Here is a 14,656-nt window from a genome sequence, read left to right on the forward strand (position 1 = left end):
GGGTCTCTGTCTGTCACTCCAGGCACTAAAATTAATTTTAAAAGTAACTAGAAAAACATGTTGATGGACAGTTATGAGCTTGCTGGAGGAGGAAGGGCTTTCTAAGGATAAAAACAAAGAGCATGGAGATAATACTGACAGGACTGTTAGACTGTAAGCACCCTGCTCCCCAGTCTTGACACCCAGCGGTCACTCAGTAAATATTTGTGGTACGAATTAAATGAATGAATGATTCGACAACTTTTGTGCTGGGTGCCTGTCAGTGTGGAAGGTGTGAAGAGACAGGTGCTGGTGCCTGAGCACGGGAGACCTAGCCACCAGCCCCGTGGACAAAATCCTCACCGGCAGGGAACACTTGCCCCAGGCAGAGGCGCCTCCTTGGGATGGCCTGCTCTTCTGCAGGAGCACCGCAGCTTGTTCTGAGTAGGCAGAGTCCATGTTGAAGGCTTCTTCCCTCCCAGCCTGCTCCTGCAGCCCCCCAGTCTCTGCTGCTGTGGGGGAAACAAAGCAGAAAGGCAGTGAGAACTGGCTGCCAGGAAGCAAGCGCTTGGGTTCAGAATTTAGGCCCTTAGTCCTAACAAGTGATCGCCCGGCCAGGCGCGGTGGCTCAAGCCTGTAATCCCAGCACTTTGGGAGGCCGAGACGGGCAGATCATGAGGTCAGGAGATCGAGACCATCCTGGCTAACATGGTGAAACCCCGTCTCTACTAAAAAATACAAAAAACTAGCCGGGCGAGGTGGCGGGCGCCTGTAGTCCCAGCTACTCGGGAGGCTGAGGCAGGAGAATGGCATAAACCCGGGAGGCAGAGCTTGCAGTGAGCTGAGATCCGGCCACTGCACTCCAGCCTGGGTGACAGAGCGAGACTCCATCTCAAAAAAAAAAAAAAAAAAGAAGAGATCTCCCAACTCAAGTTCAAAGCCCCAGGATCAGATAATTAGGTTTAGGGCTCAGGCTCACTGCCCAGGAAGTGATTTCCTAGCTATGGCCCCTTACCCACAGGAAATGATTTCCTAGCTAAGACCCTCACTGCCCCAGGAAGTGATTTCCTAGATAAGGCCAATTGCCCAGGAAGAGACTTTTCCCATCTTGAGCCCCATGGGCCTGATGGCAACAACTCAAGGGCCTAAACTGTCCCCTCAGGGTTCCTCCCTACTGCCCTTGAGCAGGGAAGGCAGGGAGTCAGCAGGAAGTGGCAAATGCTGGGAGGTGCGCACATTCTCTTACTTCACAGAGCAGCCCTTTATGCAGCCTGGACGATTCTCAGGGCCCTGGAGAATGAAGACCACTTACCTGGAGGAGACTTAGAGGCCCCGGAACTGAGCTGGGCCCCCTTCATACTGGAGTCCCCATTCTCTGACGACATTTTCTATGCAAATTACAGACAGTGCCCAATTACTCATATAGGAAGCCGACAATGCTCACACAACCCAGTGAGACAGGAGCCACCCACAACCCCTTTTCACAGACCAGCCACTGAAGCCCAGAGAGGCTGAGTTACTTGCCCAAGGTCCCACAGCTGCTAATTTGGGAATGGGCACTGGCGCTCGAGTCTGGCTGGCTTCAATGCCTGTGGTTTTAATCACTGTTATGCCACTTCAGAGACACTCCAAGAGAGATGATGCCCACAACCTATCAGGCTTCAAGTGTCAGCAGGAAACACAGAGACAATAAAAAATATTTTGTACTGGCTGGGTGCAGTGGCTCACGCCTGTAATCCCAGCACTTTGGGAGGCCGAGGCGGGCGGATCAAGAGGTCAGGAGATAGAGACCATCCTGGCTAACATGGTGAAACTCCGTCTCTACTAAAATACAAAAAATTAGCCGGGCGGAGTGGCGGGCGCCTGTAGTTCCAGCTACTCAGGAGGCTGAGGCAGGGGAATGGCGTGAACCTGGGAGGCGGAGCTTGCAGTGAGCCAAGATCACGCCACTGCACTCCAGCCAGGGCGACTCAGTCTCAAAAAAAAAAAAAAAAAGTATTTTGTACTGATAATGAGGTAGGAGGTGGGACTTTGGCTGAAACAGGGAAGAGGCAAAAACACCTCTCCATAAGACATGCCCACAGTGCCATGGCAACACCTGGAAATTACTGCCCCTTTTCTAGAAATTTCTGAATAACTCACTCCTTAATTTGCATTTAATTAAAAGGCAGAACTGCTCCTGAGCTGCTGCTCTGGACACACTGCCTACGAACTGATCCTGCCTCTGAGCTGCTGCTCTGGACACACTGCCTATGGGCTGGTCCTGCCCCTGAGCTGCTGCTCTGGACACACTGCCTATAGGGTGGCCCTGCTCTGCAGCAGCAGTCACGCTATGTATCACTGCCACCTCCATAAAATTGTTTTCTTCTACCGCCAGCTCACTCTTGAATTCTTTCCTGAGTGAAACCAAAAGCTTCCACAGCGAATCCCCAATTTTGGGGCTTGCCTGCCCTGCATCGATAACAATTATATAGGAAGAACTTAGGCTTTCAGGCTCACCCAAGGACACACAGTGGCAACAGGCATATACGCAGTGGCATGCATGGGAGGTGGAGACCTACATGCAATGTAGGGACATAGTGGAAGGCAGGGAGACATATGTGTGCAAGCCAATGCACTCTAAATACACACACACAACACACACACCAACACACACCCCAACACACACAAACACCAACACACACACACACCAACACACACCCCCCAAAACACACACACCCCAAAACACACACACCAACACACACCCCCACACCCCAACACACACAAACACCAACACACACACACCAACACACACACCCCAAAACACACACGTCAACACACACACCCCCAACACATACCTGCCCAGCGAGGCCCCCAGGTTCAAGGTGTTGGCGGGGGCGGAGGGCAGGGGAACAGGATCTTTCTCCCAACACACACAAACACCAACACACACACACCAACACACACACCCCAAAACACACACGTCAACACACACACCCCCAACACATACCCCAACACACACACCCCCAACACACACACCCAACACACATGCACACATACCCCAACATACATACCAACACTCAGACACCAACACACACCAACACACACATCAACACACACACATCAATACACACGCCCCAACACACATCAACACACACCAATACACACACACTAACACACATATATTCCAACACACACACCAAAGCACACACACCAACACATATCAACACACACCAACACACATACCATCACCCACACACCAACACACATATCAACACGCACACCCCAACACACATCAACACACCCCAACACACACACCAACACACACACACTATCACATATTCCAACACACACACCAACACACATCAACACACACACCAACACACACCAACACCCACACACCAACACACACACCAACACCCACATACCAACACACACATACACATACCAACACACACACTAACACACACACACCAACACACACACACACACACATACCAACACGCCCTTCAGCAGGATCCCTGCATCTCTCAGGCTGTGGTGGCAGCACAGAGATCCCAGTCAGACAGGGCCTGCAATGACCCATATGCCACTTACCACTGAATTGAAGACCCCAAAGACATCCCTGACATCTCTGGCAGGTGTCTTGTGTTGTCTTCGCACTGAGCGAGCATAGATGTCCAGCCGGCGGCACACAGCGGCCACCTGGGTCTGTGTCAGGGTGGACAGGAGCTCCTTGTGATCACTGTCCAAGCCCAGGCCACCAAGGAGGCCCGACAGGCCTGTGTCCTGCAGCCACTGGGATTCGGCTTCCCCTTCTGCCAACGAAAGTAGAACCCAGATGAACACACACAGCTCTGCACTCAGCCACACATGATAACCAAAGTTCTGCATAGAAGCACACTCTCACCTGGACACAGAAGTTTCTGCATATCTGATCATGGGACCTATTAACACCAACCAGACTCTTTGCGGGAGAAGATCTAATGAGCCTTCTGAGAATTGGGGGCGGGGTAGGGGGTACTGATGGCATTAGTCAGTGTATGGATGTCAACCCATAACATAGCAATCCCTGGAAAACAGCTGGCTGAAGGGCTCTGCATGTTCTGATTTTGGACCCACTTCTCTCCAAAGTAATGAATCCACTTCTCCAAAATCTGGCAGAGACCACCACAGGGTCACACGGTGTCCCCTTGGGAAGTTGGTGGTGGGTGTTGATGTCCCTTTGGGAAGTCCTCCATATTCAAGACCTTATTTGTGTTGGAGTTGTCCCCTCGACTATGCTTCCTAAGGAAACTGTCATAGTCCCACAGCGAAACCATCAGTTGGAATGGGAGGGTGTGTTAAGACTTCAGGATCTCGGGTCCTACCTCCAGGGATTCTGCTGCAGGACGTCAGGCCTCACGCCTGATAATCTCCACTTGGAATGTCTTCCTCAGATTATTCTAATGCAATAGGGTCTTCAGATCACACTTGAGAAACACTGGCCTTACGGGGGAAATGCACAAGAGCTCGTACCGGAAGTTGAACACATGTGCGAGAGGATTGGCAGGGTGTACAGTTGTACCCGGTGTTGACCAAGTTAGTCAACAAAGTAATAATTGTTTTTAAAACTCAAACAAAACTGCTTTTATGGCAGCCTGGGTTTCACAAATAATCCAAGTCTTCCCCCAACATTTTCCCTGCACTTGGGAACCAGAACAGATGCCTCCAGGGCAGCTGCAACGTTGTGGGTCCATTCCTGACTTGTGCTGGCTGGTGGAGGTACTGATTCTATCACAATACCAGACATTTTTTTGTTTGTACAGGATCCTTTCAGTGAGCCACTGTTTCTTGAAATGTAGGCATTCACCTACCACCTTTATAATTTTTATCTCTATCTAATTATCCCTGTAAAATTCCTTACCAAATATATCCCCTTAATCATGGGCTACATTTTTTACTTAAACAAATCTATTTTAAAAGGAAACAAGATCCCTACCACAAATGGCGCATCCAACATCACCTGCCATGAGTAGACATTGATGGGAAAAATAAGTTATTAACAATCCCTCTGGTTCAAGTTGGTGTCTGAATAAAAAGAAAAGATGGCCGGGCACAGTGGCTCATGTCTGTAATCCCAGCACTTTGGAAGGCCAAGGTGGGCAGATCACCTGAGATCAGGAGTTCAAGACCAGCCTGGCCAACATGGCGAAACCCCATCTCTACTAAAAATACAAAAATTAGATGGGTGTGGTGGTAAATGCCAGTAGTCCCAACTACTTGGGAGGCTGAGGCAGGAGCATCGCTTAAACCCAGGAGGGAGGTGGAGGTTGCAGTGGGCCGAGATTGTACCACTGCACCCTAGCCTGCGTGACAGAGTGAAACTCTGTCTCAAAAATTAAATAAATAAAAAGAAAAGAAAGGAAACAAACAAACAAACAAAACCAATCTTGGCTCCATGCCACTCAGGATCCCTCAGCTCTGTGAGTCTAAAAAAGCTCCTGTGTTTATTTAGTTGCTCAAAGTGGCTTCTCTCTGACCCTATCTGACTCTACTCCCTGTGTATTGTTGGAAATTAGATGCCAGAGAGGCCACATGGAGGACCTCTTATGCAGGGCAACTCCTGAAACCACTTCTAGTATAACCAGGGATTTTTTTACATGTGACTATTAGGCCCTTAAGAGGTCTGCATCACTGCATCGTCTGTTTTGCCAACCAGGCTCAAGCCCAGCTGAATTACATGCCAAACCAGGAAGGGTTCCATGTGGAGCCCTTTCATTCCCTCATCTGCTGAACAAGTAAGGATGGAGGACGGGAATGTGCTTGGCTCTTTTCCAGGCACTGTGGACACAGCAGTGAAAAGGGCCGATGATGTCCCTGGCCTCATGGAAGTTACATTCTAGTGGGGGTCACAGGCACATACACAGTGAAGTGCACTAGGTAAAGTCAGGCAGTGATCATCGCTGTAGCAACGAATAGAGCAGGACAGGAGCTAGAGAGTGACGGGGCAGGGGTGCTCTTTTATGTAGGGAAGCTGATGAAGACCTCTCTGAGGCGGTAACATTTGAGCCCAGTCCTGACTGGAGAGAACAAGCCATGCAGATGCCTGGGGAAGAGCATTTTAGGCCAAGGGATCAGTGAGGACAAAGCACGTGAGGCAGGAAAGTGCTTTTAGGGTCAAGGACCAGCAAGGAGGCCCGAGGACAGAAGTAGAGTGACAGCAAGTCAGGGTGGGAGGAGAAGAGGCAGGGAGGAGGCACGAAGTCAATTATGTAAAGCCTGGTAAGTTATGATCTGGTGGCTTTATTACATGTCCCCAAATTCTTTGACTCTCACCCCATCAAGGGGTGGAGTCTAATTCCCCTCCTCTTGAACATAGCTGCATGCAGGATAACAGAATGCAGCAGAAGCAATGCTGTCTTTCTTCTAAAGCTGGGTCATAAGCAGCAAAACAGCTTCTACCCAGCTCTCTCTCTTGGTCTTGTGCTTGGAACCTAGCCGCCATGCTGTGAGGAAGCCCAGGCCACATGTGGAGCCCTCAAGCAGATATTCCAGATGATAATCCCAGATGATACTCCCGGATGAGGCCCCCTGAAGGTCACATCCACCACCAGGCACATAGATGAGAAATCTTTTGAGATGACTCCAGCCCCAGCCACCATTTGATTGTAACTGCATGAGAGGCTCTGAGCAAGAACTACCTAGCTGAGCCCACTCAACCCCTCCAACAGTGAGGTATAATAATAGTCATAATAATTGATTATTGTTGCATTATGCTGCTAAGCTTGAGGTGGTTTGTTACATAGTTGTAGATAATAGGGACACATAATCGTCTATTACTCTGTGATAGATGGAGAGATATTTGAGGATTTTGAGCAGAGGGCTTAGAATTTCCCTAGAACGTTAGCTCTGTAGATAGGAGACTGTTTTGTATTCACTGTTGTATCCCCAGTGCCTAAACAGTGTCTGGCACATAATACGAACTCAAAAAATATTTCCTGAACGACTCACTCTAAGGAGGGACATAATCTAATTAACTTTACTAAAAGATCGTCTTGACTATGGCGTGGAGAACAGACAGTAAGGAGCACGGGTGAAGCAGGGAGAGCAGTGAAGAGGATACTGCACCAGTCCAGGCAACAGAGAAAATGCTGTCATGTTCTGGTTCATATCTGGATCCTCTCACATTTCTCTGCCTGGAATCAAGCCCTCCCACCACTGCTACAGGCCCCTGCCGGGATCCCTCACCCTCTGGAAGCTGGCCTTCATTCCCGCCACTGTCCTCTTCCCTCAGCTCATCTCTCTGTTGGATCCGTTCCACCTCCATCCAAAAGCCATCCATGCTGGAGCTCTCCGCCGAGGACAGCCAGGAGTGGGAACAGCCAGCAGGGCGTGGTTGCAGGGGATTCTTCTGGGGAAGCTGATTCATTCGGCCTGAGGGGGGGCCAGAGCTGTAGCAAGTGGGGAAGGTGCAGGGAGGTCAGCAAGTCTCTGCTCATGATGGGGGTTGTGCTGGGGCTTGTGGCTCTCCAGAAATCAGCCTGGGGCCCCTGGGGGCTAAGCAAGCTTCCTAGGCACGTTTCTCAGGGTGATCTCAGCAAATCGACTGGTGACCCATCACCCCTGCGGGATCCTTGCAAACCAGCAATGCTGCAGGGGACAGAGCAGGGCCAGACTGCTTTGCTTGCTTCCGCCTTCTTGGTCAAGGCCAACAGTCTTGGACATACGTACGGTAAATGCAGCATTCCCGAGAGACGATTAAACACCAAGACAGGCGAGGAAATGACAGGGCAGTGTCTCACAGATCTCACCGAATTTTTACCCAGAGAGTCTCCTATCTCCTTCCCTCACACCTCCTCCTTTGTGAGTCTGGCTGCCAAGCCTTGGTTTTCCTGTTTGTATCACAGGGCACCTCATCTCCTCCCCTCTCCAAGCCAGCTTTGAACAGAGCAAGTACCTGATCACAGAGGCACTATACATCACTGAGCTAGTCTCATTCTCTCAAGGTGTTGAACCAAGGGCAGAGGGGTCAGTATCAGGCACGTGAACTGGAAGCCGTGTGGGGCTGGAGGGACTGAAGTGGCCAGTCTTCCAAGAGAAGCTGAGAGGAGACCCTCTGCAGCCATGGGGGGATGTGGGGTAACCTAAGCTTGATTTTCCAGGTCTCACTTGCAGCCTCTCATGATCCAGGCTATGTGGTTTACCCTAGAGCCCTCATTCCCACATCCTTCCCTTTAATCCACCTCTTCTTCCCAAGCTACGATCAATGAATTTCTGCTTCATGCAATCAAAGAATCTCAGAGTAAGACAGTGCAAGTCTCCTGGTCCATATAAATGAAGTCCAGGACTTCAGATGAGCTTAGGGACAAAATGCCTCTGTTGCTGGCCCAAATCCTTGAGAAACAGTGGGGCTGGTCATAATGGCAAAAATACTACACTGGAGTCATCTAGACTCTGACATGGGCCAGTAAATAGACCATAAACTACTTCTGCCAGAAGAGAGGGAAGATATTCATTTCCCCAGTTTCCTTAAGTGGGAAAAGTATATATTCTATACACTTTTATATTCTATACACTTATACAAGTTCTATAGATATTTAAGCTCCCATGTGGAAACAAACAAAAGGCAAAGAAAACCAATAAACATAGTTGGTTTGAACTGTCCTTTTAAAAAACAAGACTCATTTGGATTAAAAAGGAAAAGTCATCCACATGCTGCTTTTTTAAAAAAATACATATATATATGCTTTTATGGGTTTTTTGTTTGTCTGTTTTTGTTTTTTGAGACAAGGTCTGGTTCTATGGCCCAGGCTGGAGTGCAGTGGCGCGATATGACTCATAGCAACCTCCACCTCCCTGGAGTGCGGTGGCGCGATATGACTCATAGCAACCTCCACCTCCCAGGCTCAAGCCATCCTCCTACCTCAGACTCCTGAGTAGCTGGGACTACAGGTACACACGACCATGCCTGGCTAATTTTTGCATTTTTTGTAGAGACAGGGTTTTTGCCATGTTACCCAGGCTGTTCTCGAACTCCTGGGCTCAAGCAATCGGCCTACCTTGGCCTCCTAAAGTACTGGGGTTACAGGAATAAGCCAGTGAGCCCGGCCTTAAAACAGATTTTTGTTAGCTATATTTTCCATTATAAAATCAATATGCAGTTATTGCAAAAATTCCCAGCAATGCAGAAGTGAGCAAAGTAGAAAATTAATCATTCTCCTGCGACTGCGACCACATTTTCCGTGCTAACACCTTGGTGTGCAGACATCTCATATTTCTTCCCTGCTATATTTAATCTAAAGGCAGGCACTCTCTTCTTCACTCAGGGGACATTGTTTTGGGCTCCTGTCAGCCAAGACCCAGAACTCAAGTCCTCCACCAGCCCCACAAGAGTCCCATGCACGCTAAGCATTTGATAGCTCTTTACTGAGGAGCTGGATGCTCACAGGAGGCTCCCCCACACAGTGCATTTACTTGAAATACCCTCATCTCCTTTTGATGGAGGTTTGGGTTGTTTCTATTCATCAATATCACAAATAATACCATCTGTTACCTTTGCTCCTTTGTACAGTAGAAGAGAATCCTAGAAGTAGAGTTGCTGAATCAGAGGGTTTGTGAACTCTTGCCACATGACTTCTAAAAAAGGACTACTTTATTGGATGTTTGTTTGTTTTGACTTTACCTCTGCTGCCTGCTTAGCCCCCCTCTTGTGGGATTCCATCCCCTGGAGTCCCTGAAGGCGTATTTTGCCCTCAGCCTATAGTCACTCACTGTTGTCCCGTCAGTTTCTGGAGGTGTAATCTAGGACCTAGGGCTGGCTCCATGGATGTGCGACCTGTGCAGTCACACAGGGCCCAGGTTCAGAAGCAGCCCACACTTGGTTCAGAGCTCTGCTGTCACCATCTCAAAATTCTTAACTATGTTTGAATGAGGGACCCATGTTCTTTCTGCCCATAGCCTGTCCTGCCAGGATTCTACCATAGACCCTGGCTTGTGGCTTCCTCCCAGGCATCCTGCCCACACAGAGCTCAACTCCGAGTCCTAAACAATTCCATCCTGAAACAGACTCAAAATGTGGTAAAGCAAAGAAACCTCCAGTCAGCCAGAGCCTGAAGGAAGGGGCATGGTGCAACCTCCTGGCAACAGCTCCAGCATTTGCACAGAGCAGAAGCTTCACTGGAGACCAAGTCCCAGTTAATTATAAAATTGGCTGTTCCGCTCTATTTATGCTTTTTGAGAAAACTACTAGTCAGTGCCTCCTGCGAATCTGTTTGGCACCCCATGCTGGGGGCACAGCTCCGTTTCCTTGGTTGCTTTGCGATTCACTTTGAAATTACCGACATCTGTGTGTTTTCGTGACAGTTTGAAAACTGCAGCGACTAAACCCAAGCAAAATTGTCAACACTATCACCATTTGATAGCTAAGCAGTGAGGGGGCAGCAATTATTTCTTTGGAAGAACATTCTGAGGAGGTCAGAGAGGGGCACAGGAAAGAACAGAAACAAAATGAAACACCCACAGTGCTAAAGGTGTCATTGTTCCAACATTGCATTTTGCAGCATGGCGGTGAGTACCCCTCTTCTAGGAAGAGACCGATAGGAAGAGAACACATCCACAAAAGGTGTTCAGAGCCTCACAAATACAGCTGATGCTTTGTTTTGTTTCCAGCACTTTGCTGAGGTATAGCACATGCAGAAAAGTACGCAGGTCCTAAGTATACGGCGCAGCCTCCAGTCGTGATTTGGTTTTTTAAACCTTTACCGAGTACTTACTACACACCCAGAGGCAAACATGTTCAAGCATTAGCTTATTTCTTTTTTTTTTGAAAAGGGTCTCGCTCTGTCTCAAGTGCAATGGCATGATCATAGCTCACTGCTGCCTCGAAGTCTTGGGCTCAAGCAATGCTCCCACCTCAGCCCCCCAAGTAGCTAGAATTGTAGGCACATGCCGCCATGCCTAGTTAATTTTTGATTTTCGGTAGAGACGAGGTCTTGCTATGCTGCTCAGGCTGCCCTCAAATGCCTTGACTCCAGTGATCCTCCCAAAGTGCTGGGAGTCCACAAGTAAGCCATCAAGCCTGGCCAAGCCTCAGTTTAATACATCAGTCCTGTGTGGAGGTGCTATTGTCTCCAAACTACCGACAAGGAAACAGACACAACAGGATTGGGGGACTCACCAGACTTATCCCATTGGCAAGTGGCAAAACTCGGATTTGAACCCAGGTTGCAAGGCCCAGTGCCAGGGCACTTCACTGCCATACTAGATGATTTAGGGAGGCCCCAGGTGTAAATGAAGTAATCTGAATGCATTTTTTCTTCCCCACTCTAGACACTGTGCCTGTCTCAGAGTTCCCTGTCTCATCAAATCGTTCCATCAAGCACTCTGAGAGCCACTCCTCACACCCTTTTTGGTGTCTCCACATTCCATGAACCCCTAATGAATTTTACCTTTCATACAACTCTTCTATCCACTAACTTCTGAACCACCACTGTGGTCCAAGCCACCATCACTTCTCGCCTGAACCACAGCCTCATCGCAGTCTTCCTATGTTTCTTCTATATATCCTTCTCTGGTTCAGAAAGATCTTCCAAGCTCCCAGAACTGGCCTTTCACTGCATCTAGGAATCCTCATGGTATCCCAGGACCCTGAGGATAAAACCCAAATGCCTTACGAAGGCATTGGGCTGACCTGCCTATGCTTCTAGCCTCGTCTCACATACCTCCTTCTTCCCTCTGCCTGGAATATCCCTCCCTTGTCTGCTAACTACCCTTCAGGTCTCAGACTCAAAGTCACTTCCTCAAACACAACTTTTCTCATCCCTAACCTGGATTAGGTCTCTGCTCTTTGCTTTTCTATAACACATTCATTTCTATTGGAACTATTTCTTTCTTGGCTTCTCTATTCCCTGCTGACTTCCTAGTGCCTAGAACACTGCCTGGAATATAGTAGTTGTAGCGGATACCATGTATGCCCCAACATTCTTTCACTGTTCTCCCATGGGGAGGTGGGGCCTGTGTCTCCTCCCCTTGAATCTGTCAGGCTGTGACAGCTTCAGCTAAGAGAACACAGCAGAGGTCAAGCGATGAGACTTCTCCATCTGGTCATAGTGACCAAGCTGATCCCACCTGCCTCTCTCACCCTCTGCTTGCTCCTTGGAATGGGTTGCTATGTTGAGAAGCTCAGGCCAAGTGCCAGGTCACATGCAGGTGCCCCAGTCAACAGCCCAAGCTGAACCTCACCCTTGAATTGTTTTAGTGTAGGTGTCAGACACATAAGTGGAGAAACTTCCAGACAGATGACTCCGGTCCCCAGCATGAAGTCACCCCCAGCCGTTCAGTCTTCCCAGGTGACACCCCAGACATCACGGAGCAGACGGCAGGTATCCTTGCCCGCTCTGTCCCAATTCCTTACCCATTGAATCCCTGAGCAGAATAAAATGATGGTCGTTAGGTGCCACAAAGCAATAGATAAACAGATTTGTAAATTTAGAAGTCAAGAACTTTGGGCTGGGCGCGGTGGCTCATGCCTGTAATCCCAGCACTTTGGGAGGCTGAGACAGGTGAATCACGAGGTCAGGAGTTCAAGACCAGCCTGGTCAACATGGTAAAACCCCGTCTCTACTAAAAAATAGAAAAAATTAGTGGGCATGGTGGCGGGCGCCTGGAATCCCAGCTACTCAGGAGGCTGAGGCAGGAGAATTGCTTGAACCTGGGAGGCAGAGATTGCAGTGAACCGAGATCGCACCACTGCACTCCAGCCCAGGTGACAGTGTGAGATTCCGTCTCAGAAAAAAAAAAAAAAAAAAGTCAAGAAATTTGGCTCTAGTGTCAAATGGGTCTGAATTTGAATCCTAGATTTGTTGTTTATTAGCAATGTCACCTTGGGGAGTCCCCAAACCTGGCTGGGCCTTAGCTTCCTCATTTTAATATGAAGCTAACAGAGACTACCTGGGGCAGTGTAGTGTAAGAGCCGATTCACTCATTCAGCAAATGTTTGTTGAGCCCTTACTATGGCCAGTTACTAGGAAGCAAATATATATAAGGTGCTTAGAACAGGAAGTCCTCAGTCAGTGTTAGTTTGATCAATCTATGTTGCTTCTGGGCTCTTCCTATCTGAGATTCAGACAGGGCAAGTGATTCACCCAACACTGCCCAGCCAGTGAGTGGCCTCTAGTTCCTGTCCTGCAGAGTGGTCAGGGGCTTACGAGCGCAGACCATGAAAGAAATACATTCCCGCAGTGACTCAGAGGGCCGGAGCCCTCACAGTGGCTTGGAGCCTTCCTGAATGCAAAGCCCTTCTCTCCACACACACAAACTTTCCCCCCAGGGGGCCTGGAAGATGAGGCAGGGCCTAGAAGTCCTCGGCTCCCATCCAAGCTCCCCTGCTCATGCTCTGTGCAGCTGTGGGCATGTCCCTTTTCCTCTATGGACCTCAGCTTCCAAATCTGTAAAATGGGAAGGCAGGGGTAGAGAAGGGGGCTTTGCAAGGTGATCTTAGCGAGATCCTTGCCCATGAGGTCACAGCAGGCAGTGAGAACAATATGACAGTGGAGCAAAGGCCTTTCCCAAAGGGCAGGGCTGCAGAAACCCATGCAAGGCTGAGAGCCACAGAAGCGAGAGCCTGCTCAGCAAAGCTGAGAGCCTGCTCAGCGAAGCCGAAAGCCGGCATGACCGAGGGAGCAAGAATGCGGGCCATCAGGATGAGCCGGTGGAGGTGTAGCCGAGCCTCCTCTCCAGCAGCCAAACTAGGTCAGCTCAGCCTGGACCTGCCGGGGCAGGGAGCGTGGCCTGGCTTCAGCAACCCAGCCGAGGGCTTCCCCCGAAAGTGGTGAATAGGGCTTTGGGGGCAGCCTTCAATTCCACTGAGTGAGCCTGCCCTTGACCTCACCACCCTGACTCTGACGAAATGCTGACAGCAGAGGGTGTGGCATTCCAGAGTTCAACAGGCTGAGTTCCGTCCCGACCTGACACCGAGGCATCTTGGGCGAGATGTTTCACCTGTCTTAGCCTCAGTTTCCTCTGCAAAGTGGGGGCCAGTCAGAGCTATCTTCACTGCGAGCATCACAGGAAATGTAAATGGGATGTCTGACAAAATATCTGGCCTATACTAGGTGCACAAGAAATGGGAATTTTTATAATAATAATACTATTATCATTATCGGCAGCATCACCATTGTCCTCATCATAAATATTATAGGTTACAGTGAGCGGAGGAAAAGGCTTTAGTCACAAGCTCAGGTTCTGTGGCCACAGGGACAAGTGACTCCAACACAGGCCCTGGAGTGAGCTGGCATTGACTATTCTAACCAACAGGCATTAACACTGACCCGCTGCAAGGTACTACTCTGAACACTGCATTAAAGTTCCTCAGGCCAGGCGTGGTGGCTCACACCTGTAATCCCAGGGCTTTGGGAGGACAAAGCAGGTGGATCATGAGGTCAGGAGTTCGAGACCAGCCTGGCCAACATGGTGAAACATGTTGTATAATATACAAATAATTAGCTGGGCATGGTGGCAGGCACCTGTAATTCTGGCTTCTCAGAAGGCTGAGGCAGGAGAATCGCTTGAACCCAGGAGGTGGAGGTTGCAGTGAGCCAAGACTGTACCACTGCACTCCAGCCTGGGTAACAGCATGAGACTCCACCTCAAAATAAATAAATAAATACATACATACATACATACATAAAAACTTCCTCAAGCTCAGTACTAACAGCAT

General features: G+C 49.3%; 1 protein-coding gene across 1 annotated transcript in view; it reads right to left on the minus strand.

Annotated features, from left to right (window-relative positions):
* ARHGAP40 (Rho GTPase activating protein 40) overlaps positions 1-14,656 on the minus strand; it is a 51,047-nt gene that overhangs the window by 20,517 nt on the left and 15,874 nt on the right. Inside the window, exons 2-5 of the mRNA XM_011929055.1 lie at positions 7,189-7,391; positions 3,556-3,773; positions 1,292-1,367; positions 343-491 (exon numbers count right to left, since the gene is read on the minus strand). Coding sequence (XP_011784445.1) covers positions 343-491; positions 1,292-1,367; positions 3,556-3,773; positions 7,189-7,391 — 646 coding nt within the window. The remainder of the gene's footprint in view (positions 1-342; positions 492-1,291; positions 1,368-3,555; positions 3,774-7,188; positions 7,392-14,656) is intronic.

The sequence above is a fragment of the Colobus angolensis genome, unplaced genomic scaffold, assembly GCF_000951035.1.
Source record: "Colobus angolensis palliatus isolate OR3802 unplaced genomic scaffold, Cang.pa_1.0 Scaffold8, whole genome shotgun sequence".
NCBI classification, from domain to species: domain Eukaryota; kingdom Metazoa; phylum Chordata; class Mammalia; order Primates; family Cercopithecidae; genus Colobus; species Colobus angolensis.